The sequence below is a fragment of the Panulirus ornatus genome, chromosome 18 (genome assembly GCF_036320965.1).
Source record: "Panulirus ornatus isolate Po-2019 chromosome 18, ASM3632096v1, whole genome shotgun sequence".
NCBI classification, from domain to species: Eukaryota; Metazoa; Arthropoda; class Malacostraca; order Decapoda; family Palinuridae; genus Panulirus; species Panulirus ornatus.
Window position 1 is genome coordinate 50,565,964 of NC_092241.1, and position 27,992 is coordinate 50,593,955.

Sequence of the window (27,992 nt, forward strand, 5' to 3'; positions counted from 1 at the left end):
AATGTGTTTCGTTTACATTTGCAGCAGCTGAGAAGATGTCGCGTCAGAGCATGAGAGCTAATGACCCCAAGAAAGTGGTCAGTTGAAGCTAAATATTATATCATTTTGCATTATGTTTATGTCACATTTGTCTTCGATTTGATTAGATGGTGATATTATTGTTACGAGAGAGGATTCGGTGCTGTTGGGGTCAAATGGGGTATGGGGGGAGGAGCAGCATGGTGGGCGTCTCCATCCCGACCTGCAATGTTTGGTAACTATGACGTGATTAGGGGTCGTGAGTGATGGGTTTAGTGATATGATTGGTACAATTTTAGGTGATTTAGTAGTTATTACCGTTTAGGGCATCCAGCAAATTTGGCAGACAAGGTTATTTGGTTTGGTTGAAATTGTTTTACTGATGGTTTATGATGTCTTTTGAATCATTCTAACCTTCATTTCTATTGCAAATCACTACATTAAGTTAGTTTTCCCATCCAAAACTTCGGTTCCCACTGGGCGTGCCGCATTATTATTGGATAAAGTTGGGGTGGGAGGGGATGTTTTTAAAGGTAGCAATTTGCTGTAGAAATTATGGCCAGAATTGTGCAAAACAGATTAAAAACCAATGGGAAAAAAATTTCAGCTTGTGAATAGTTGGATGTTCCATACAGGAATTTTACCATTCAGCATTTGGACGCATGTTCCGGTCGACAGAATTTTATGGAGGTGGTACCTGTGGGTTCCTCACCTCGTCTAGATGGTAACAGTCAAGAAAACGAATGCCAGTTGTATAAACGATAGATCCCAACGAAAAGTCACCAATGGATTCCTTAAAATATGAAGGGTTGATATAGAGGGTGGGATTTTTGGTATATTGCCGCAAACTCAAATTTTTAGTTTTCGTAAAGTGGGCAAGACTTTGAAGTAGAGGTGAATTGTGGGGTACAAATATTCAAAAGCAGCACTTGATAGTTTGATAAATACAGTCATAACTTTTTTGTTGAAATGTGGCAAATAGTATATGGACAGGATAAATTCCTTTTTATGTCTAGATGTTATTTTCTGATGTCCTCGCACATATTGTGATGACATTAAAAAAGTGACTCTTGTGGATGGCTGACAAGAAAAGTATTCACCTGGTGCTTGTTTGGCTTATATAGAGCTTTATTCAGTTGGTATGACAATATATAAAGTGATTGAAGCAGTAATAAGATAAGAAAACACACCTGTAGAGCATAGAAATGCCTCCTTTCTTTATTGATTATGCATTCCAGTGTGCTACCATTCTTCGTAACATTTTAATCCTACTGAGTCTAAGTGTTGTAAATATGTTTGGTGAGTTCTATAAGCATTTGAACTCACTTTATATTCCATACTAAACAAATTATGGTGGAAATAAGTGGTGTGCACATTTGTATAATGACATTTTATTAGTAACAGAACCCACAAGAAATCTGAAACATTCAAATAGGCAGGTTATCATTATGTTTCTATAATTATTGGTACATTACATTACTTATTTATCATATAATCCCAAGAAAAAAAGAAAGTTCCACACATTCAAATCAGTCTTTAGATATCTGATCTATGTAACTGGCATCCCTTTTCTCGACTTTCATCATTTAGAGTTGATACAAAGTGTGGAATTTTAGGTATAGCACCAACTCCATCAGTTTTAAATTTTCACAAAGTGAGCAGGACATTGAAGCAAGAAATTGTGTAGTAGAAATACTTTAGATGAACAGTTCACTGTAACGTATGAAACACTCACTCAAAACGTAGCAACAAGGAAACCAGCAGGAGGTGCGCCTCTAGCATCCTGATATCATAGTTTCATTTTCTTGTGCAAAGTGGTAGGACTTTAGGTTAGAACGGTGACTATCCTGTGAATAGTTGACAAAAAACAATCACATGTTGCTTTTTCAGATTCTGTAGAGCTTTATTTGATTTGTGAGTCAATATACAAAGTTAATGAAGGTATATTACAAGAAGAAAAAACTTGTGTGTAAGGATTAAGAATGCCTGATTTGGTGTTGTGATTATAAATTCCACCAATGTTTCTATGAATCATATGTTTAAATTTGACTTGATCTGAATTTTGCAGATATGTTTGGTGAGTTCAGATGCCTATAAAGGTATAGGGATAGAATTAATGCTTATAAGATGTGTCCCTTATGGGTTCAGATTCCGATGTCTCTTTAGACGTGTAAACTTACCGTTTAACCTTCTGAATGAAATTTTTCGTAAAGGGAGTATATGGTGTGATAATGAAAGAAGAGGGTGTTTTGAAATGGTTTGGGCACATGGAGAGAATGAGTGAGGAAAGATTGACCAAGAGGATATATGTGTCGGAGGTGGAGGGAACGAGGAGAAGTGGGAGACCAAATTGGAGGTGGAAAGATGGAGTGAAAAAGATTTGTGTGATCGGGGCCTGAACATGCAGGAGGGTGAAAGGCGGGCAAGGAATAGAGTGAATTGGATCGATGTGGTATACCGGGGTTGACGTGCTGTCAGTGGATTAAATCAGGGCATGTGAAGCGTCTGGGGTAAACCATGGAAAGTTGTGTGGGGCCTGGATGTGGAAAGGGAGCTGTGGTTTCGGGCATTATTGCATGACAGCTAGAGACTGAGTGTGAACGAGAGGGGCCTTTGTTGTCTTTTCCTAGTGCTACCTCGCACACATGAGGGGGGAGGAGGATGGTATTCCATGTGTGGCGAGCTGGCGATGGGAATGAATAAAGGCAGACAGTGTGAATTGTGTGCATGGGTATATATGTATGTGTCTGTGTATGTATATATATGTGTACATTGAGATGTATAGGTATGTATATTTGCGTGTGTGGACGTGTATGTATATACATTGTGTATAGGGGTGGGTTGGGCCATTTCTTTCGTCTGTTTCCTTGCGCTACCTTGCAAACGCAGGAGACAGCGACAAAGCAAAAAAATGAAATGAAATTTCACTAATATTAGAACTCATGAGACTTGTAGGATTGTGATGAGTAGGTTGTATTTGCTTTTATATTTATTGGTATCTACATAAATACATTATTTATTTCTCACACTCACATCTTTCCCTCTCCCTCATGTCACTGATGAGTTCATATTTTTGAAATATGTGTTATAAGAGTGCTAAAGGAAATCCCACTCTCTTAGATCACTCTTCACAATGGCAACAATTTCTTAGAAAATATGCTTCCACCAACATAAATTTTACCCATATCCATTTATGCATCATGTCAAAACAGTTTTGCAAAATTCTTTTCTTTCATACTTGTTTTTCATTTCCAGCATTAGTAAAGTAGCTCCTGGAACAGACAAAGGAAAGGCCTCATTCTTCCATCAGTTCTTTAGCTTTCATGTTTAATGCACTGTAATCACTGCCCCTTGTGGACAACCAGGTCCCACAAACCTTTCCTTGGTTTCTCCTGGCTGCGTCATGTGCTCTGGTTCAGTCCGTTGACATCGTATCACCCCTCTTATACCACATTGCTCCAATTCACTTTTATCTTCTCCACTCCAACCTTGTATGTCCTGGTTGGTCTTCCCTCTTGTCCCCTCCATGTCTGATGCAACCTCTCATGACTTAGTTCTATCCATATATATCTACTATTTCATCACACCTCAGCTCTTTCAGTCATACTCTTTCTTAGCCTATCATTACATTATTGATCAACCCTACTTACACACGTATAGTTGTCACATTCATCCTCTTCCTTATATTCTCATATGTAGCCCGTGACTTACATCCATACAACACCATCTGTTTTACAGGTGCTGTACCATTTATCTGGAAAGCTTGGGACAGGAGTTGACCCAGATTTCATTTTTTTCCAGTTTTCTGGAACATGGCCTAATGCAGTAAACCCTCAGTTTAACAGATTTCAGATTTAATAGGAAAATAACAATTTAGAAATTAAAAAGATTCAAATGCTGCAGCATGCATGTTTCATATCGCCCTTTTTTGGTTGCCCTTTTTTTGGTAGCATGGGGTAGACTCGCTTTGTTTCAATCTCAGTCTGCCTCAAGCTATTGTGTGATCAGGTTGTATAGTGAGTATTTCTGTTATTTCAGAATGTGACTATTTATTAAATAATTTTGCAATCCTTACAATTTAAAATGGCATCAAGTGTTTGTAAGAGGTGCAATGAAAGCAGGTAGCCTGTCTTCACTTTATTATAGAGAAGTATCCTTTCACAGGAGATTGGTGGCATCGCCTCTGCCTCAGTCTGGATCCTGCTTCCAGCTGCCCACTGCTCAACTATCATACCACAGACTTAACCTTACAGTGATGGAGGAGTTAAAAGAAAGTGTGTGAACTTAAGTGGGCACAGAAATAGGTTAAATTTTATTTAACAGACTTTCGGCATTAACGGACACCCCCTTCCCCCCTATAAGTCCATTAAATTGAGGGTTTACTGAATATAAGTAAAATATAGAATACACAATGAAAAATAAAGAACGAAATTGTATTGAAGAGATAGAAATATACGGAGTTGTCAGATTTAATTCTTGATATGTATGTGAGAAATACTTAGAAAAGCAAATGGATTTGTATGTAGCATTTATGGATCTGGAGAAGGCATATGATAGAGTTGATAGAGATGCTCTGTGGAAGGTATTAAGAATATATGGTGTGGGAGGCAAGTTGTTAGAAGCAGTGAAAAGTTTTTATCGAGGATGTAAGGCATGTGTACGTGTAGGAAGAGAGGAAAGTGATTGGTTCTCAGTGAATGTAGGTTTGCGGCAGGGGTGTGTGATGTCTCCATGGTTGTTTAATTTGTTTATGGATAGGGTTGTTAGGGAGGTAAATGCAAGAGTCCTGGAAAGAGGGGCAAGTATGAAGTCTGTTGGGGATGAGAGAGCTTGGGAAGTGAGTCAGTTGTTGTTCGCTGATGATACAGCGCTGGTGGCTGATTCATGTGAGAAACTGCAGAAGCTGGTGACTGAGTTTGGTAAAGTGTGTGGAAGAAGAAAGTTAAGAGTAAATGTGAATAAGAGCAAGGTTATTAGGTACAGTAGGGGTGAGGGTCAAGTCAATTGGGAGGTGAGTTTGAATGGAGAAAAACTGGAGGAAGTGAAGTGTTTTAGATATCTGGGAGTGGATCTGTCAGCGGATGGAACCATGGAAGCGGAAGTGGATCATAGGGTGGGGGAGGGGGCGAAAATTTTGGGAGCCTTGAAAAATGTGTGGAAGTCGAGAACATTATCTCGGAAAGCAAAAATGGGTATGTTTGAAGGAATAGTGGTTCCAACAATGTTGTATGGTTGCGAGGCGTGGGCTATGGATAGAGATGTGCGCAGGAGGATGGATGTGCTGGAAATGAGATGTTTGAGGACAATGTGTGGTGTGAGGTGGTTTGATCGAGTAAGTAACGTAAGGGTAAGAGAGATGTGTGGAAATAAAAAGAGCGTGGTTGAGAGAGCAGAAGAGGGTGTTTTGAAATGGTTTGGGCACATGGAGAGAATGAGTGAGGAAAGATTGACCAAGAGGATATATGTGTCGGAGGTGGAGGGAACGAGGAGAAGAGGGAGACCAAATTGGAGGTGGAAAGATGGAGTGAAAAAGATTTTGTGTGATCGGGGCCTGAACATGCAGGAGGGTGAAAGGAGGGCAAGGAATAGAGTGAATTGGAGCGATGTGGTATACAGGGGTTGACGTGCTGTCAGTGGATTGAATCAAGGCATGTGAAGCGTCTGGGGTAAACCATGGAAAGCTGTGTAGGTATGTATATTTGCGTGTGTGGACGTATGTACATGTGTATGGGGGGGGGGGGGGGGGTTGGGCCATTTCTTTCGTCTGTTTCCTTGCGCTACCTCGCAAACGTGGGAGACAGCGACAAAGTATTGAAAAAAAAAAAAAAAAATGTTTAGCTTGGGCCTTTATATTGGAACGATCAAGGGTTAACTTTTCTCTAATGCTGCCTAATCCATTCAAGCAACATTGTCCATGTTTACACTTTTTGACTGGTGTAAAGTTTTTCATTTAGACACATCACTATCACATTAGATTTTAAGTATTTGTTCCTTTATAGACAATGCAATAATTATTTTTTTTATGTTGGTCAACTGTAAAAATCAGTTTTATGTTTTTCAGTTACTGCCTGGTATGGCAAGCTAAACAGTAAAGATGAAAATAAACTTGGAGAAAATTGTTGAAAGCTAGGAAATTGGGTGCAAACACAAAAACATTAGATACGCTGTATCAGGAATGTGCAGTGAAGGAGGTTGAGATAATGCAAGATGCAACCCATCCTCTTCACCAATACTGTGTATTTTTAAGGTCAGGAAGAAGAATGTCTCTGCTTATACAGCATACCGATAGATTCAGGAAATCATTTGTACCGAAAAGCATTCTTCTATTTAACCATCTAAAGATGCTGTAACTCCTGTGTTATAGCTTAGTGTAATAGATTATTCTTTATGTGATATTTTATGTAGTGGTGATGTGAGAAGGAGATGGAGTGAGTATTTTGAAGGTTTGTTGAATGTGTTTGATGATAGAGTGGCAGATATAGGGTGTTTTGGTCGAGGTGGTGTGCAAAGTGAGAGGGTTAGGGAAAATGATTTGGTAAACAGAGAAGAGGTAGTAAAAGCTTTGCGGAAGATGAAAGCCGGCAAGGCAGCTGGTTTGGATGGTATTGCAGTGGAATTTATTAAAAATGGGGTGAGTGTATTGTTGACTTGTTGGTAAGGTTATTTAATGTATGTATGACTCATGGTGAGGTGCCTGAGGATTGGCGGAATGCTTGCATAGTGCCATTGTACAAAAGGCAAAGGGGATAAAAGTGAGTGCTCAAATTATAGAGGTAAAAGTTTGTTGAGTATTCCTGGGAAATTATATGGGAGGGTATTGATAGAGAGGGTGAAGGCATGTACAGAGCATCAGATTGGGGAATAGCAGTGTGGTTTCAGAAGTGGGAGAGGATGTGTGGATCAGGTGTTTGCTTTGAAGAATGTATGAGAAATACTTAGAAAAGCAAATGGATTTGCATGTAGCATTTATGGATCTGGAGAAGGCATATGATAGAGTTGAGAGAGATGCTCTGTGGAAGGTATTAAGAATATATGGTGTGGGAGGCAAGTTGTTAGAAGTAGTGAAAAGTTTTTGTCGAGGATGTAAGGCATGTGTACATGTAGGAAGAGAGGAAAGTGATTGGTTCTCAGTGAATGTAGGTTTGTGGCAGGGGTGTGTGATGTCTCCATGGTTGTTTAATTTGTTTATGGATGGGGTTGTTAGGGAGGTGAATGCTAGAGTTTTGGAAAGAGGAGCAAGTATGGAGTCTGTTGTGGATGAGAGACCTTGGGAAGTGAGTCAGTTGTTGTTCGCTGATGATACATCGCTGGTGGCTGATTCGTGTGAGAAACTGCAGAAGCTGGTGACTGAGTTTGGTAAAGTGTGTGAAAGAAGAAAGCTGAGAGTAAATGTGAATAAGAGTAAGGTTATTAGGTATAGTAGGGTTGAGGGACAAGTCAATGGGGAGGTAAGTTTTAATGGAGAAAAACTGGAGGAAGTGAAGTGTTTTAGATATCTGGGAGTAGATTTGGCAGCGGATGGAACCATGGAAGTGGAATTGAATCAATGGTTTGGGGAGGGGGCAAAAGTTCTGGAAGCGTTGAAGGATGTGTGGAAGTCGAGAACATTATGTCAGAAAGCAAAAATGGGTATGTTTGAAGGAATAGTGGTTCCAACAATGTTATATGGTTGCAAGGCGTGGGCTATGGATAGAGCTGTGTGGAGGAGGGTGGATGTGCTGGAAATGAGATGTTTGAGAACAATATGTGGTGTGAGGTGGTTTGATCGAGTAAGTAATAATAGGGTAAGAGAGATGTGTGGTATTATAAAGTGTAGTTGAGAGAGCAGAGGAGGGTGTTTTGAAATGGTTTGGTCACATGGAGAGAGTGAGTGAGGAAAGATTGACCAAGAGGATATATGTGTCAGAGGTAGAGGGAACAAGGAATGGAAGACCAAATTGGAGGTGGAAAGATGGAGTGAAAAAGATTTTGAGTGATCGCGGCCTGAACATGCAGGAGGGTGAAAGGCGTGAAAGGAATAGAGTGAATTGGAACGATGTGGTATACCGGGGTCGACGTGCTGTCAATGGATTGAACCAGGGCATGTGAAGCATCTGGGTTAAACTATGGAAAGTTCTGTGGGGCCTGGATGTGGAAAGGGAGCTGTGGTTTCGGTGCATTATTACATGACAGCTAGAGACTGAGTGTGAACGAAAGTGGCCTTTGTTGTCTTTTCCTAGTGCTACCTCGCGCACATATATGTATATATATATTTTGTAACGATTATAGAAATACCAGTGGAGCATCACTTAATATTGAATTATATTGCACAAGGTGGTAGTAGTAGATAGGGGAAAATATGGGATTAATTATAGTAAAAGCAAGTACCGTAGAGCTGGAATACATTATTTTGTGTGGTGTGCTGCTTTGGTATATTTGCTTTGATATGATGGAAATCCCAGACCATGTATTGGGTTAAGCTACTTTTTCAATGTTAAACCTGTTTTTCTGTGGTTAATGATGTCTTTTAAATATAATAATTGTATTAAATTTTATGTAGTTGATGCTATTGAGTTTTTTCTGTTAACAGGGATGAATCAGCCCACATGGGATGTCGGTGAAAATCTTTCTTTCATAAAAATTTCAGACCACAGAAATTTTGAAAATACAAGCTGTAGACATGGGGTTCCTTAGTGTTGATTAAGTTTGATGATGGTGTTTTGTGAGTAAGGATGGAGGATGCAAAGTAACTGTTTCAAAAACTGCAGTTGTAAGGCAGACTGGTCACTTTAGTATTGGATATATAAGCTGGGGATGTGTGTAATTGAGATTCTTTCAACAGATTTGTGAATAGAATTCAAAGATGATGAACAGAATATATAACACAGAATATTTAACAAATACATTTGGATTTTGCAGGGGACTATAAGCTTTTTTTTAAGAAATGGCTTCCTTCATAGATGAGTAACTTTTCATAAGTGACATGGTATGCCTCGTATTTAAAGAAATTTATTTGTTGTAAGCTCACATATCGTGAGGGTGTATTTAAAGTGCGTGAAAGAAGGATTAAGCATTTCTTTATTTCTTAAGCTGGTGATTATTTTCACTTCTTTATTATGGTGCGTACCAGTATGTGGTGGTGCTTTATTATGGTGCATACCGGTATGTGGTGGTGTTCTTGTACTTTCATATTTTTAGATACTATTAGAATGTACAGCAAGCTGAAAATTAATGTTTTTTCTTTTTATAATTGTCTTTAAGGATTAAGGGATAAGTCAAAATGTAATAGCCCCATTACTATTATTGACATTTTTCCTTTTTATCAATTTGACATATTGTTTCATTTTGATGCTTCAGAGTGGGGAACTGTTCACACTGACGTATGGGTCACTGGTTGCTCAACTCCTTAAGGACTATGAAAATGTGGATGATGTGAATCGCCAGCTAGAGAGAATGGGCTATAATATTGGCATGCGGCTAATTGAGGACTTTCTTGCTCGGGCCAATCCTGGTAGATGTTATGACCTAAGAGATACAGCAGATAAAATTCAGGTAATTATGGGCAAATGAGATGTATTGTAAGTTTACTTTATTTGGTCAGTGTCATGGAAGTGCAGTTCACATAAAGGAAGGTTAAAGGCTAATTGTTATTAGTATTATATATGGAGATTGTGAAGTGAAGTGTTTTAGATATCTGGGAGTGGATCTGTCAGCGGATGGAACCATGGAAGCGGAAGTGGATCGTAGGGTGGGGGAGGGGGCGAAAATTTTGGGAGCCTTGAAAAATGTGTGGAAGTCGAGAACATTATCTCGGAAAGCAAAAATGGGTATGTTTGAAGGAATAGTGGTTCCAACAATGTTGTATGGTTGCGAGGCGTGGGCTATGGATAGAGTTGTGCGCAGGAGGATGGATGTGCTGGAAATGAGATGTTTGAGGACAATGTGTGGTGTGAGGTGGTTTGATCGAGTAAGTAACGTAAGGGTAAGAGAGATGTGTGGAAATAAAAAGAGCGTGGTTGAGAGAGCAGAAGAGGGTGTTTTGAAATGGTTTGGGCACATGGAGAGAATGAGTGAGGAAAGATTGACCAAGAGGATATATGTGTCGGAGGTGGAGGGAACGAGGAGAAGAGGGAGACCAAATTGGAGGTGGAAAGATGGAGTGAAAAAGATTTTGTGTGATCGGGGCCTGAACATGCAGGAGGGTGTAAGGAGGGCAAGGAATAGAGTGAATTGGAGCGATGTGGTATACAGGGGTTGACGTGCTGTCAGTGGAGTGAATCAAGGCATGTGAGGCGTCTGGGGTGGACCATGGAAAGCTGTGTAGGTATGTATACACGTGTGTGGACAGGTGTATGTACATGTGTATGGGGGGGGGGGGGTTGGGCCATTTCTTTCGTCTGTTTCCTTGCGCTACCTCGCAGACGCGGGAGACAGCGACAAAGTATAAAAAAAAAAAAAAAAAAAAAAATGGAGATTGTAAGAAAGAAGTTTTAAGTTTAATTGGTTAGTGTTATGGAAGTGCAATTAACATAATTGAAGGATAAAAGGGTAATTGTCATTAGATTGCTGTCATAGGAGTACCAGAGATAGTTATGTTAAAGTTATGTCTTGTATTTACTGACCTTCACAGAAAGTAATCTTATGTAACAGATTTCTTAGTACCCCCTTTTTCATAGGGTTGTTGTTAGTTTGATAAAAAAAAAAAAGTCTGTTTACATGGTTAAGTATGAAGTCACAAACCATGAATTTCTTTCAGCAAGCTTTCAAGTTATACTTGGGAGTGTCACCAAGTATAGGGAGTTGGAGCCCTAGTGGGGATGAGTTTTCAGTGGTACTGGAGACCAATCCGTTAGCCGAGTTTGTAGAGCTGCCAGACCATTGCCTTGGTCTTCGGTACTCCAACATCATGGCTGGAGTTATTCGTGGAGCATGTGAAATGGTATGTTTTTGTTTCACATTTGTCTATCAATAAGTTAACAGTTACGAATTTTAGGCTGTATGTGAGATGAATTAAGTTAGCTCAGCATATTTTAGCTTATGATACAGTTTTGGCAGAGACATGCAAGCAGATAACAGTAAAAGGAAAAGAGCTTCTGCTTTTAAAAGTATCTAATAGCATATATGCGACCTGCCTCATAATTTTCCTATCCTCATAACTCAGTGATCACAACAAATTTAAGAAAGATAAGTTTGTTGATGAAAGTGTCAAATCTTCCTCAGGAAGTTGATCACCCCCATTCTTTTTTATTATCATGCAGGATTAGAGCTAAGATCCCCAGTTTTGCAAATTGATCCCATGCAGATGTCTGTTTGGAGGTTGCACAGAAATGGGAATGGAGTTGATAACATTTAATTTTATACTTTCACATTTTTGTTATGCCTATTCTGTTTGTATGATCAGAGGGATGTTTAGTGTGTAGACAGGAGCTTCTCAGATAAGTATTCCCTGAGCCATATTTTATCCTCCATATTTGGATTACTGATTTTGTATTGTCTCATGACACCTGAGCTAATAGGGTAGACATATCTTTTCTTTATAAGTACCATGCATCTGTCCTTTCATTTTTACCGCTTGTCTTCACTTTTTTCACTCACTTTGTTTCCTTTTTTTTATTCAAAGTCTAACTTTACTGAAAATTTATATTTATGTCATATAGATTGAAAATTTTTTATTCTTACTGGTAGTTTTTCATATCATCGTACTTGGTAAATGTAATTACTGGAAAATGGTAGTTTGGATGCAAATTTTTGCATTGGTCAGTGCGATCTGGCATAAGAAGGGACTTGCTGCATCAGATGTACCTGAATTGACAGAATGGATAATGTTGACAAAAAAACATTGTCAGTGGAAAAACTGGGGTCCTCAGCCCCAATTCTGCAGGGTAACAAAAAAGAAAAGATGGGATGCTGAAGAGGATTTGTTACCTTCATTGACAGATTTCCTCATACATATTCGCCATTTCCCGCATTAGCGAGGTAGCGTCAAGGATAGATGACTGAGCCTCAGAGGGAAAAATAAATTGCATAAGTCTTTCATCAACAGATATCTCTTAAATTTGTTGTCACAAAGCTGTTATGAGGATTGGAGAATTATGAGGTACTGCAGAGATACTACTGGTTCCTAAAATATTCCATGTTTTGGGTTCATAGGATCTTGACCTCCTAAATGAGGCACGGCACTGATCTGTTGCAAGAAGCAAGCTTGACTTTCATCTCGTTCCAGCAATTCTAGATTTAAGTTTGGGGAGTTCCCAGGCTAATCCAGCATTTGAATACTTTTCTCTTATAACCAAGTCATCACCCTTCTAGCCTTGCATGAAGTGATCACTCCTATGAACCCCATAGAAGGAGGCAGATGAATCCTCTCTAACACTGAAATGTCTTGCTTTCTATTCAGTGTAATGTTTTTCGGTAAGAAGTACAACCCTACCCTACCCATTACAACAACCCCAGATCATCACACTATCTGGATGTTTCAATGTCTTCACCATTAAACAAGTCGTACTGACTGGCATCCTTCTGCCTCCTAACCCTCCCCTGCCTTACTCTGCTGTTGCTCACTCGTCCTTGAATTTCTTTGCAAATGTCTTTTGTGTTTAATTTCTTTGCAAGTAGGAATTTGACAGCTGGTTTATGAGAGGGAATGTTTAGGTCCTTTTGCAGGTGGTTAAATGGTTATTTGAGAGAGATTTCTTAAAAGTTTTGGATAGCTTTTTTGAGTTCAGTAGCTGAAATGCTGGGTTATTTCAATACTTTATATCTTACAAGGTTCTTTTGGATCTATAAGTCTTCACTTGGTGACCAAGGATTGGTTTTGGTGGTGGGATGACGTTATCAGGGAGGTCATGATCCCTGGTAAGCAGCCGCCTGATTGTGCTTTCTGAGTATCGAGTATGCTTAGAAATCTTAATGTACCAGTATTTTCTCACTTCCAGATTAGAATTTGGGCTTTGTCCTCCATAAAAAGGTAAGAGCCAACCCTGCTGAAGCACAGGTGGAAAAAAGGCAGCACTCCGATGTGAAATTTCCAAAATTAAGCGACAGCCAGGCGTAAAAAAGAACATCCTTTTCCTAGAGATAGCCTGAGGCACTCGCATTTGGGTTGCAGATGCTGACACTGTTAAAATCGCTGGTCTTAGCGACCAGATGCATATATCGCCTTTGAAAATATATGGAGGCAGACAAGGATTTTTGCTGATGCTTGAGCTCCTTCATCACCGTAATTAAAAAGATTAAGTAGTCATGACAACATCACACATCCCTGATGCTGACCCACCTTCACCATGAAGCACAGAACCCTCTTACCAGTCAGACATTCCCTACTCCCATTGATTCTGGCTCATTAACATTCTTTGCCTTCCCATTAAATTGATGTCCCTTTTGCTTTCTTTCTAATCATAATTTCACTTCCACTCCAGAAGATAGGGGGCTCTCATTATTTAGATGTGCAGCTCATCTTCTCTTGGTTTCTTTACAAAAATTTTTACAATCTTAACACATGTAAATTTCACTTTTAATATTTTAATTTCATCACTAAAATGTTTATGTCTATTGACAGGTGCAGCTGGAAGTTATGGCATGGTTCATTGCAGACCAGTTAAAAGGTGACAATGTAACAGAAATTCGTGTAAAATTTGTGAAGAGGTTAGAAGATGCTATACCTGCTGGTGAAGAGTGATTTATCGATTTAAGTGCTGCAAAGGTGAAGATTGCACTCCTGAAACAAATTTTGTTTCTGGTGTATAGCAAATGGGTTTTCTTGTATGAAGTAGTTACTTTACTTCATAGTTTGGAAAGTGTCCCTTTAGTTTAGTCCATGACTTGATGTTTGTTTGTAGTGTTTTAAGAGGGATTCTATTTTTGAGCTTTGTTGATCAGTTTGGTGATGACTAGGGATTCTACTTGAAGTTGGTGATTAAGAATGCGTCATTAGTTTGATGATTGACAATGCTGCAGTATGTCCATAAACGTCATAACATTCTTAATGTGGCACATCACGCATTGAATGGTACTTGTTTAGATATCACGTTAGATATATTAAATGTATATCACATTACCATACATTATTTGTTACTCAAGACATTCCTCTATACCCCTGCGTAGGATCTGGTTTGTATTCATTTTTCTTTCCAGTGTAATATTGTAATGTTGCTAAGTGTAATTGATGTTAAATTACAAAGTGATTACAGTATTGTACATACTACAGAAACATTATTTTTTTTCATACTTGGATGATGCTTCCAGCATTAGTGAGGCAGCACCAGGAACACTTGAAGAACAGCCTTGTTTGTTCACATACACTCTAGCCATCTTGTATAATACACCTAAACCAGAACCCCCATCCACAGCAAAGCCCCACAGACTTTTCTGTGGTTTTCCAGCATCCATCAGTAGTATAGTTATTACATTCAACACTAAATAAAAAAAAAAATTGAATACGAGTCAGCTTCACATAACTGGTAATCTGATTCTTATAGCTCATCAGGTACTGTATATAGACAAGTTAGTTATAAGAAGAAATTTTTGAAAATGTTTTGTATACATAGATAAAATAAAGATTAGCAAAAACACCACTTTATTAAGAAATTCAGATCTGTAATGAAAATGATTTCTCAATAGTCATCTGTACCACGAGAAGATAGTATTTTATCCATATTTGGGTTATAACATTTGAGGATATTTTATACTTTTTGGATATCATTACTAACACTTTAAACTGATATTTATGTTAATTTCATTATGGACTTTCATGGGGTAGCCGTTGTCGTTACTGACTGTGACACATTCATAGGTAGCCCAGAAATGAGCACATAGGTTTGAATCCTGGTTGTGACAGTCAGTAAAATGGGTACATGGTTCTTTCTCCAACTTTCTTCAATCTCTTCCAGTGTAATCTCCCACAGACCACAGTATGAAAGTCCTATGTAAATGACCCCACTGTCACATCATATCCTGACACAACCTAAGCAATGATAGTTATGCAACACAACATCACATTGCTAGAACATTTTCTCACTCAGTATCTGCATCACTGCAGAAATTCAATGTCACTCCCTTATATCCTGACGTGAATGCTACCTACACTCTTTCTTCACCCAGAATACTTAGTCCCTTCCACCCATCTAAACTTCAGCCATATTGGGCGTCGTGTATGACACTTGTCGCCATACCACAAACCTTAACACAATGCCAAAAACAAACTAAATGCCTCCAGAATGTAATAACAGATTTGGACAAAGAAAAAAAAAAAAATCCCATGTCCATTACTAAAACTTGAGTACCTTAGTCTTCCGTGCTTTCAAAAACAAAGATAACAAAGCTCCAAACTGCACAAAACATTGCTTTCAGAACATCCCTGGCTGCCAGGCAACCACAAAAATGAAGCACTAACACATTGAAACCTGACAAGAACTAAACCACCTTCCCAACCCAGTCATAAACTTCACTCCATCAGTCTTAAGTACATCTGAATCTATGCTCAACCAAACCTGTCTGAGGTGCTCTTTCTCATCTGCATTCTGGACAACACCCATATCTCCAGCATTATTAACACTGACTCAGCATATCACAAATGTAACTTCCACACAGAAGTTAATGCTGACTCCTCAGTTGTCGTGCGGTCACCCCATAAAGACATTGTACATACACAATATCACTACATTTTTTTCACCTCAGGCCTCCTTGAGTGCTGCAAGGAGCCCCACAGAAGGCTGTCCCTGGGCAAGAAGGTAATGGTAAAGGTCTTTTCAGTGTCCTTGTAGTTCAGTAATTTCCAATATAAGAGGAATGCGATATATTGCTTGTAATCCTATCCTCTTTACATAAAAATCTCAATTTCAAACAAACCACATTAAATTAATGAAAATGAAAACATTACTGTGGTGCACTACTTCATTTGTTATGGATGTATGTCATGTCTACCTCATGGCTCCTACATACAATTATAAACATGGCATCACAAATATTGGATTTCATATGAAGGTTTGAAAGTTTCATCAAACATCTCCATATATATTTTAATCACAAAAGTTAGATTAAACAGCAACCTTCTAAAAAAATTTATTAAGAAGTAATAAAGCTGTATATTCAAGCATATATCCAATGAAATCAAAGAAAAATATATCTTCACATTAGTACATAAAGATATTTCTGGCGTCAAAGAAAAAAAAAATAAACTTTCAGCAAAATGCTGCATGAAAATTACAGTGATAACACCCCAATCATACTATACAGTCTCCACCAATACCATCACTGTCTGTGATACCCTCATTTAGCTTTAAACATTTCAATTTTGAACTTCCATTTCATGATCTCTCGAAACACTGACAATATAACTTAAAATATACATTTCTGATCAGTTTTATCAATCCCCCAAAACTGAGGCAGCAGCACGTGCTGTCCACAGTATAACTGCAGGACGATGGAGAACTTAGCATGACAGTCAGTGGATAATTAGGCCTGATTAACACCCATGGAAATTATCACAGAAGAATAACTTTCTTGTATGGGTCACTTTCTATAATAAAAACATATGAAACAAAATAGGAATTAATTTGTAAAAATTAGGATTATCACCTACAATATATTGTTATAAGGCAAAACAATAATGCAAATGGGAACATTCCATAGTAAATCATACCAATGAGGTTAGTAAAATATTCTACAAATGTAAACTATAATAAGTGATATTGGTGTGTCATATGGCTAGTACTGGTATTTTACACAAAATACACTCAAGGTTAACAAGCAAAAGGAAGTTAAAGGTAATGTGTGAAAGCTGTATACAGTGACTTTAAATACAGACACACATGTAAGGGTACGTAACTGTACAAAAATGGGATTATTTTTTGTTTCAATCTATCTAATTATAAATAAAATCTGCTTAAACTTAGTAAATCTCAGAAAACATACACACTGTACAACACAACAACATGGCATGCACTGAAGAAATGTTACCATTTCAGGCTTTTGTAATACAGCCCCACATACAGCAGGGAAAACAGTACACAATTTCATTAATACGATATTTAAATATTTTCAGTGATGTAAATTAACTAAGGGACATTATGATGAGCCCAAAGTTGGTTTTCATAGCAACAGCACAATGGTTGTAAGAAGCAAAATATTCTAGGCGAAAGAGACACTGACACCTGTTAAAGTGGTGTCTAACTTTTACATAATGCCAAGACGTTTGCTTATAAGAATGTAAGTAGTGTCTATAACTTTTATATGATGCCATAATGTTTGCTCAGAATTAATGAATGTAAGAAACCAAATAATATACATAACCAAAAAGCAACTGTTTATCTACATAAGAATGGTCTTGACTAATTATTTAAAAATGTAAGACATGCATCATTCATACTCTGTTTTACAATCCATATTTAGTTTTCCCTACATTTTCCTCCAATTTAAAAAAAAAAAAAAAATGTGAATGAGTATATGGTATAACCCCAATTACTCTCATGGAAAGTGTGTGAGGTGCACTTGGAAAAAACATGGCAAGGCCTTGAAAAATGAGTGTGATGGACTAACGAGAAGAGCCTATAGAATCATGGTGTATGAGACTGAGAGAGAATATGTTAAGATGAAAAATGATGGCATGGTGGAAGGAGAGAACTTAGCATACACCTGAAGAACGATGGTGCAATTTACTGAGACAACATGAAAAAAATTTAAAGAATGGAAGTTCTTACCAAGAACACAAGGCAAAGAACTGGACTAAGAATTATCAATTAAAGACCTGAAGGAAGAAGTTGTAGTGGATTGAAAAAAAGAAATAACATAGACCAAAAGAATAAAGATGTGACGAACCAGAAAAGAACAAGGATATGAATAATAACGTGGTAAAAAAGAAAAGAAGAAATTAAGGACAAAAAAATGAAAATATGATGTACTAAGGATATTCAAATCATGTGGACCAAAGAATGGTGTGAAAAAATGAGTAAAAATAGTATGCTGAGAAAAAACACGTCATGGACCTGAGGTATGATAGAGAAATGATTCATTGAGGACCAAGGCAGAGAGGCATACAAACAGATAAAGTCAAATTATGTATACTGAGCTCGGTTTTGGATAGGGCTATCTGGTTTCACTGCATTATACAGGACAGCCAGAAAGTGGACATGAGCAAATCAGGCCATTTCTTTGTCTGTTCCAGTCATTACCTCACTCATGCAGGAAATGGCAAATATACATGAAAAAATTATTATATATTATTTATTTAAGATCCCTGGGGATAGGGGATTAAGAGTACTTCCCACGTATTCCCTGCGTGTCGTAGAAGGCGACTAAAAGGGGAGGGAGCGGGGGGCTGGAAATCCTCCCCTCTCGGTTTTTTTTTAATTTTCCAAAAGAAGGAACAGAGAATTGGGCCAGGTGAGGGTATTCCCTCAAAGGCCCAGTCCTCTGTTCTTAACGCTACCTCGCTAATGCGGGAAATGGCGAATAGTTTGAAAGAAAGAAAGAATTATTTATTATACTTTGTCGCTGTCTCCCGCGTTTGCGAGGTAGCGCAAGGAAACAGACGAAAGAAATGGCCCAACCCCCCCCCATACACATGTATGTACATACGTCCACACACGCAAATATACATACCTACACAGCTTTCCATGGTTTACCCCAGACGCTTCACATGCCTTGATTCAATCCACTGACTGCACGTCAACCCCGGTATACCACATCGCTCCAAATCTCTATTCCTTGCCCTCCTTTCACCCTCCTGCATGTTCAGGCCCCGATCACACAAAATCTTTTTCACTCCATCTTTCCACCTCCAATTTGGTCTCCCTCTTCTCCTCGTTCCCTCCACCTCCGACACATATATCCTCTTGGTCAATCTTTCCTCACTCATTCTCTCCATGTGCCCAAACCACTTCAAAACACCCTCTTCTGCTCTCTCAACCACGCTCTTTTTATTTCCACACATCTCTCTTACCCTTATGTTACTCACTCGATCAAACCACCTCACACCACACATTGTCCTCAAACATCTCATTTCCAGCACATCCATCCTCCTGCGCACAACTCTATCCATAGCCCACGCCTCGCAACCATACAACATTGTTGGAACCACTTTTCCTTCAAACATACCCATTTTTGCTTTCCGAGATAATGTTCTCGACTTCCACACATTCTTCAAGGCCCCCAGAATTTTCGCCCCCTCCCCCATCCTATGATCCACTTCCGCTTCCATGGTTCCATCCGCTGCCAGATCCACTCCCAGATATCTAAAACACTTCACTTCCTCCAGTTTTTCTCCATTCAAACTCACCTCCCAATTATACAAATGTACATATGTATTCATACATGCTGCCTTCATCTATTCCTGCCACCATCCTGCCACACATGGAATGACACCACATTCCCCCCGCGAGGTTGCGCCAAAAAACGACAACAAAGGCCACATTTGTTCACACTCAGTCTCTAGCTGCCATGTGTAATGCACTGAAACAACAGCTCCCTTTCCACATCCAGGCCCCACAAAACTTTCCATGGTTTACCCCAGATGATTCACATGCCCTGGTTCTATCCGTTGACAGCACATAGACCCCGGTATTCCACATCGTTCCAATTCACTCTATTCCTTGCACGCCTTTCACCCTCCTGTATGTTCAAGCCCCGATTGCTCAAAATCTTTTTCACTCCATCCTTCAACTTCCAATTTGGTCTCCCACTTCTCATTCCCTCCACCTCGGACACATATATCCTCTTTGTCGATCTTTCCTTACTCATTCTCTCCATGTGACCAAACCATTTCAATACACCCTCTTCTGCTCTCTCAATCACGCTCTTTATTACCACATATCTCTCTTACCCTTTCATTACTTACTCGATCAGACCACCTCACAACAGATATTGTCCTCAAACATCTCATTTCCAACACATCCACCCTCCCCTGATAGAGTAGCAGATATAGGGTGTTTTGCTCGAGGTGGTGCAAAGTGAGAGGGTTAGGGAGAATGATTTGGTAAACATAGAAGAGGTAGTAAAAGCTTTGCAGAAGATAAAAGCCAGCAAGGCAGTGGGTTTGGATGGTATTGTAGTGGAATTTATTAAAAAAGGGGTGACTGTGTTGTTGACTGGTTGGTAAGGTTATTTAATGTATGTATGACTCATGGTGAGGTGCCTGAGGATTGGTGGAATGCTCGCATAGTGCCATTGAACAAAGGCAAAGGGGAAAAAGGTGAGTGCTCAAATTACAGAGGTATAAGTTTGTTGAGTATTCCTGGGAAATTATATGGGAGGGTATTGATTGAGAGGGTGAAGGCATGTACAGAACATCAGATTGGGGAAGAGCAGTGTGGTTTCAAAAGTGGTAGAGGATGTGTGGATCAGGTGTTTGCTTTGAAGAATGTATGTGAGCAATACTTAGAACAGCGAATGGATTTGTATGTAGCATTTATAGATCTGGAGAAGGCATATGATAGAGTTGATAAAGATGCTCTGTGGAAGGTATTTTAAAGAGTATATGGTGTGGGAGGTAAGTTGCTAGCAGCAGTGAAATGATATAGCAAGGATGTGAGGCATGTGTACTAGTAGGAGGAAAGGAAAGTGATCGGTTCCCAGTGAATGTCAGTTTGCAGCAGGGATGCGTGATGTCTCCATGGTTGTTTAATTTATTCATGGATGGGGTTGTTAGGGAGATGAATGCAAGAGTGTTGGAGAGAGGGGCAAGTATGCAGTCTGTTGTGGATGAGAGGGCTTGGGAAGCGAGTCAGTTGTTGTTTGCTGATTATACAGCGCTGGTGGCCGATTTGGGTGAGAAACTGCTGAAGCTGGTGACTGAGTTTGGTAAAGTGTGTGAAAGAAGAAAGCTGAGAGTAAATGTGAACAAGAGCAAGGTTATTATGTACAGTAGGGTTGAGGGACAAGTCAATTGGGAGGTAAGTTTGAATGGAGAAAAACTGGAGGAAGTGAAGTGTTTTAGATATCTGGGAGTGGACTTAGCAGCAGATGGAACCTTGGAATCTGAAGTGAGTCACAGGGTGGGGAGAAGGTGTTGGTTCTGGGAGCGTTGAAGAATGTGCAGAAGGCGAGAACATTATCTCGGAGAGCAAAAATGGGTATGTTTGAGGGAATAGTGTTTCCAACAATGTTGTATGCTTGCAAGGCATGGGCTATAGATAGGGTTCTTCAGAGGAGGGTAGAGTTGAGATGCTTGAGGACAATATGTGGTGTGAGGTGGTTTGATTGAGTGAGTAATGAAAGGGTAAGAGAGATGTGTGGTAATAAAAAATGTGGTTGAGAGAGCAGAGTGTGGAAAGATTGACAAAGAGAATATACGTGTCAGAGGTGGAGGGAACAAGAAGCGGGAGACAAAATTGTGTGTGTGTGTGTGTGTGTGGGGGGGAGGGGGTTGCTATTTCATGTGTGGCAGGGAATGGATGAAGGCAGCAAGTATGAATATGTACATGTGTATGTCTGTATGTATACATTGAAATGTATAGATATGTACATGTTTGTGTGTGGGCATTTATGTATATACATGTGTATGTAGGTGGGTTGGGCCATTCTTTTTTCTGTTTCCTTGAACTACCTTGTTAATGCGGGAGACAGCGATTAAGTAAATAAAAAAAAAAGAAAAAATTATGTATATATATATATATATATATATATATTTTTTTTTTTTTTTTTTTTTTTTTTTTTTTTTTATATATATATATATATATATACATGAGTCTTCTAAGCCACCTACACTGCATAAAATATCAAGAAATGTAATCTAAGTATGGAAAATACTTGTCACTAATACTTTATACAACATGAATTAGCCTTTTTGCCCACACAAATTGGTTAACATATAGTTTGTAGCAGTATTTTAAATCTAAATCTTTCAATTAAATGAAGTTTCCTAGATTTTTGAATTATAATTTCTTCTAGTTTTACTTAATTGAACTTTTGGTGTTATTCATCCTTGTTTGCCATTTTTGGCAATAATAAGGTAGTGCCTGGAAAAGACAAAGAAAGGCTGCATTCGCTAACATCTGTGCTCTAATTTTTATGTGCAGTGCACAAAAACCACAGCTCACTATCCACAACCAGGCCTACAGATCTTTCCATGGTTTCCCCTGGCTGCTTCACGAACCCTGGTTCAGTCTGTGGACAGCATTTCACTTCCAGTATACCATTATTCCAGTTCATTCTATCCCATGCATGCCTTTTACCCTCCTGCATGTTCAGGCCTTGATCAATCAAAGTCTTTCACTCTGTCCTTCCATTTTCAATTTGTTATTCCCATTGTCCTTTTTCCTTCCACTTCTGACAAATATACCCTCTTTGTCAACCATTCCTCATTCATCCTCTCCATATGTTTAAACCGTACCAGCACACCCTCTTCAGCTTTCCCAACCACTCTCTTTTTTTTTTTCAACACCTCTCTCTTTCCCTTTTATGACTTGCATGATCAAACCACCTCACATCCCATACTGTCGCTGAACATTTCATTTCCAGCACATGTAACTGCCTGTCATAGAAGGTGACCAAAAGGGGTGGGAGTGGGGGGCTGAAAATCCTCCCCTCAACTTTTCACTTTTCCAAAAGAAGGAACAGGGAAGAGGGCCACGTGAGAATTTTTCCTCTTAAGGCTCAGTCCTCTGTTCTTGATGCTACTTCGCTCATGCAGGAAATGGTGAATGTGTATGAAAAAAAAAAAAGAGATTTCATGCTTATTTGCCATTTCCTGTGTTGGTGAGGCAGTGCCAGGAACAGATGAAAATTAGCACTCAGTGGATTACATCCAACATACCTGTCATGTATAATGCACTGAATATAGGGGCCCCTATCCATAGTTAAGCCCCATAAACCTTCCCATGGCTTTCAATGACTGATTCATATGGCCAGGTTAGGCCAACTGATGGCACATCACCTCACTTAGCTCTGTCCTGTGCACCCTCATGCATGTTTTTCATTCCAATCCATCTTGTCTCCCCTTCTTGTTTACTTTGCTTCTAAAATGTATATCCTCTTAGTGTCTCCCCACTCATCCCCTCCACATGTTCAAACCATTTCACCACACAGTGCTCAGAAGTGCTTGCAACCACATCTCTCACTCACAGTATCATTTCTTAATTGATCAATCCTCATCACACAACATATTATTTTTAGGCACTTTATTTCAAACTCATCCATCTTCTGTAAATTTGCATTTTGGGTCCATGTCTTGCATCCATACAGCACTGTTAGAACTGCTATATCATCAAACATAGCCATCTCTGCTCTTATAGACAATGACCTCTTTTTCCATACACTCCTCAATACATCTAGGACCTTTGCCACTTCCCCCACCTTATGGTTTATTTCAGCTCTTACAGTTCCACACACTGTCCACTGTCCCTTCCTGATCTTAGGACACCAACTTACGCAGTTTCTCATTCGAGTCTGCTACCAAAGCCATGTTGTTTGCAAACAGTAACCGATTCATTCTCAAAACCCATTCCAAATAGACTGCTACTACCTTTTACCACCACACATATAAACAGATTAATCAGCCACAGTGACATCACACACCCTGATGCAAACCCACTTTTACATGGAACAACCATTTGACTTCCTGTCTTCCTATTCGTACATATTCCTTACTCTTTATAAAAGCTCCACTGCCTCTTGAAACTTTCCTCCTACCTAATATATTTGTAGCACCTTCCACAAAGCATCTCTATCAACCCTATCATAAATATCTCTCCAGATCCATAAATTCCACATACAAATCCTTCTCTATGTATCTCTCACACAGATTTATCGAAGCAAACACCTTGGTCTACACATCCTCTTACCACCTGATGCCACACAGCTCCTCCCTAGACTGAGTCTCTGTGCATGCCACCACCAGTTACCACTGTACCATACAACTTAGCAGGTACATTCAACAAACATATACATTTGTAAATCAAACATTAATTTTCGTCATCCTTGCCTTTATACAGGCATTCCACTAGTCCTCAGGCACCTTACCTTGAGCCATACACATTAAAATTTCTAACTAACCAATCAGATATATTTACATAATAATTACTGACTAATTTATAAATGACATCATTCTAACTGCCTCTGCTTGATACTAATGATTCAACTATGGTACACACACAAAAAGATATGAAAACACTGCTTAACTTTTCAAGCTCATCCCTTACGTAATGCATGACAATGCTGACAATGGCACACCATAACAAAAGGTTAGCATACAATAAAGAAAGTTCTACAAAAATATAAGCGCCACTTTTCTGTTTCTGTATGAGAGGCTTGTTAATAAACAGAAAAGTATTCATTTCTCTAAATTTCTCAACTCACAAACTTCTATACATTGAAGCAGGTGATGATGTGGGATGATGGCTAATGTACAGGTGAAAATACAAGGATATACTGTGGAACTTCCCTCTTCATTTGTAGTAATGGAAAAATGAGCATCAAAGAGTGATTATGGATAAATCAAAAATCATATCATTTATACTCACAATTCCAACAGTTAAACCCTAAAATGCAACACAAAGGATATGAACTTAACTAATCTGCATTTTAATCAGGTTATTGCATGTGCAAAATACATAGTCTATTACCTAAAAAATTAAGTCAAAATCTTTAGCATATTGTTTTGAGTTAACAAGTGATACAGAGGTCTATGTAAAATGTGTCCTTCAGTCTTTCTATCTTCCAGTACAGTCTAATATGAGCTACATCCAGACACCTCAGAGTACATCAGTACAAAAGCTGTTTTATTGAAGGCAGTTTGTTATACTTAAGAATTTTAAGAGTACATCAGAAATATCTTTTACTGCATGATTACACACCTGGAATAAACCTGAAAACACTTGAAATTGAAGACTAAAGAATGGCTACTGGTACATTTGTTGAAATAAGTTTAATACAAAATGGACACTTTTACTAGGTGTGAGATACTTCTCTGAGGACATGAGTTAATGTACAAATGCCTGTAGTAAAGAACACAGAAAAAGAATTTCCTTACAGGCAGAAACAGGGGAAGGTTACCCATATGCCATATTGCTGTGAAATGCAGTATATGCATACTCATTAAAATCTTTGACAAAGTCATCATTTGCCGAAAAACTCTGAGCCTAACATCTAATAATACAAAAAATAAGACCAATGAAGGAATCAAGAAAAAACTCTTAACTACTAGGAATGCAATTTCAGGGCAAAATAAACTTTGTGACATCGTATTTGAAGGACAGAGTTGTGTACTTGTACATACATGCAGGTAACAAATTTTATGTGAATGATCTCATCAATAATCATTTGGATATAGACAGAAGTGGGAATGGGTAAAGGGAATATACGAAAGTGAATATGAATATACAAACAACTGCTCTAATAATGGTAGATGTTTATTCTGTTGTGAACATACAAAGAAAAAGTCTGAAGTGTGTGTATATTCAGTCAAGAAATTACACAGTAAACTGTTTGGAATATTATCCTTCAAACACTCTCGGGAAAAAAATATGAGAATTTTAAATATATCAGTGATAAGTTCTCTGGAAAGTTATGTCTTGGGAAACAGCTTACTGCTGATCTGGGACCTAAAAATATAATGGCAGAAATGGGAATTTAGAAAACAAAAGTACAAACTGGATAATGCAAGACTTTTAACAATTTCACAAAGCTATGATACAACAACAGACTTCACAGCATAAGGGTCAGCATGCAGACTTCTTGCAATATTGTGAATTACCATTAGAAGGTGCACATCTCAATCCTCAGGAAGACATTTTCAGTCTGTTTTAAGAGCTAACAGCTCTCCTACGAGTTATTCTGGATGCTACAGCAGCCCAACAAGTGATTCAGGATACTTCAATTACAAAGATAATGTGTGCAAAATATCATAATGTATCAATGGCTAGTTATTTCCTGATAAATAACAGGAATGCATTCCCTTTCTGGTCAGCTTCCTTGACCGTTTAACAACATCAGCGACTGATTAGTCATGAATAGTCAACAAGAAGCATAACAGACTGATTAGTCAGCTATCTTGAGACCAATCAACAAGCATCAACGACATTAGTCAGCCATCTCATGACTAGTCAACAAGCATGACTGACTGGCTAGTCAACCACCACACTTAACCAGTCAACAAACATCAGTGACTAACTAGTCATCCATTTCACATGACTTATCAACAAGCATCAATGACTGACTAGACACCTCACTTAATAAATCAACAAGCATTACTTACTAGTCAGCTACCTTGCTCGATCAATAAGCAAGTACTTTTAGTGCTATCAAAAAGGTACTGAACTTCAACCCAAGTGAATGATATACCCACTACTACAATCATAACATGCTATTGCATTTGACAAGGGTACTGTAGGCACTTGGCAATGACAAGTGCTGCCCTATATACAGCTAGGAACATTATGCCACAGCACCACGTCTCCCATGTTTGATATTACTCATTTAAAAAATATACAAATGAGTGGCTACTGTGATCTCAACCCCAACTCTGCTAAAATGGATGCTAAAAGAATGGCCCAAGGAACAGCAGTCAGATGATAGCAGTAACATGAAAGGCACAAACAGACTATCACAAACAATAGTATAATTTCTATATATATATTAAGTTACAAAAGAACTTGTACAACTGTATAACCACATGTTATTTTCTAATGCTTAAGAAAAATTACTCTTGAAAGCTCTTGATATATCTGTAATCTAATAATATCAGAATTTCTAAACAATCAATTAAGTCCAGGCACTTAGTCGACCAAACCCTTTCAAACTTACCAAAAGTATCATTTACAGACTTTAAAGTAACCATGATTAAAACAAACACTTGTTATTATTATTATGAAATGTTCTGTACTCCTCGGAATTTGTAATAATAACAGATAACAGTCTGAAAATACAATTTTCCTATTCCATGTACTTACTTTCTTCCTTGAAAGCAAATATGTGCACAAGCAGCCGAATGGATCTGGCATATTCATACAAAAGCTTTTATGATGTAACTATTATAGTCTGCTATCTTTTCTTCTTAATCTGAAGTTGAACAAAAAGTTTATTATTCAACAGAGAATCAGTTAGAATTTGTCAGTGTTATACAAAGGTAAAGCATTGTTAACACAAAGCAACTTTTACACATATCACGTAATGACAAAACTTGGTCATATTTCTATGTTTCAGCCACTAGTCTCGTGGTTCCTATGCATACAAGTAAAATTACCATAAAATCAACACAGTTTTAAGGCTACAGTAAGGCCCCAACTATGCATGACTCACATCACCAAAATTTCATGTTGCTTGTGTCTGTAATAATTACCATATTCACAAACTTTGGTACAGAAAGTGAAGTAATATATCCTAATGTGATTCCAGACAGGCATTTCAACTGTGCCATCACAAAAGATTTGCTCTTAATGACATAAAATACATTCACAAGAGCCCTACTGAACTTTGCACAAAAAATCAAAAGTTTGGTGTTTGTACAGTTCTTTGTATGGAAGATAAGCAAATCTAGATGTTCTATCTTTATTTTCAGTACATAATTATTCCACGATGAATCCTTTTAACTCATAAATTACTGTAAAGGCTTAAGGCCGAGGGTCTTCCTTAAATTTTAAATACTATAGTGTATGAGATTTTTCTTTAATTATCTTAATCAAAATATCAGCTAAAAATTTAACTTAAGACTGGATAAAGTAGAGAGATCCTATTACAATCCTTCAACTGGTGTAATAAATCCTCCCAAAGACCCCCAATAAAGTTGTTGCACAAAGAAAGAATTCAGCTGACACGCTCCACATAGTTCGCTGGCAGCATGCCTGTTACACCTGTGCGCTGGATTGTGCCAGTCATCCAACCTTCATCAATAGCTGTACAGTTGATTATTAAGTCTCCATCCCTGAAGCTCACCTCATCTGTGTCAGCTGCCTCATAGTCATACATGGCACGATAACAACGCTGGAAACAAAACGGCAGAAAATAGTGTTACTGTATATTTTGATACTGCTATATATTTCTGAATAAGCAAATTAAATGAAAAAGTA

The 27,992-nt window shown here is 38.4% G+C and overlaps 2 protein-coding genes across 4 annotated transcripts in view; one reads left to right on the top strand and one right to left on the bottom strand.

Moving 5' to 3' along the window:
- On the top strand, positions 1-14,565 carry Bet3 (blocked early in transport 3). The gene is made up of 4 exons (XM_071673160.1): positions 1-77; positions 9,355-9,549; positions 10,754-10,936; positions 13,556-14,565. The coding sequence occupies exons 1-4, from the start codon at positions 36-38 to the stop codon at positions 13,673-13,675; spliced, it is 540 nt and encodes a 179-aa protein (XP_071529261.1). The 5' UTR covers positions 1-35; the 3' UTR covers positions 13,676-14,565.
- Positions 14,566-16,043: 1,478 nt separating this feature from the next.
- The window catches only part of Lasp (LIM and SH3 domain protein Lasp), a 459,511-nt gene continuing 447,562 nt past the window's right edge, over positions 16,044-27,992 (bottom strand). For all 3 annotated transcript variants that reach the window (XM_071673158.1, XM_071673156.1, XM_071673159.1), the window contains one exon: positions 16,044-27,906. In XM_071673158.1, the coding sequence (XP_071529259.1) occupies positions 27,730-27,906 (177 nt within the window). In that variant the 3' untranslated portion in view covers positions 16,044-27,729. The remainder of the gene's footprint in view (positions 27,907-27,992) is intronic.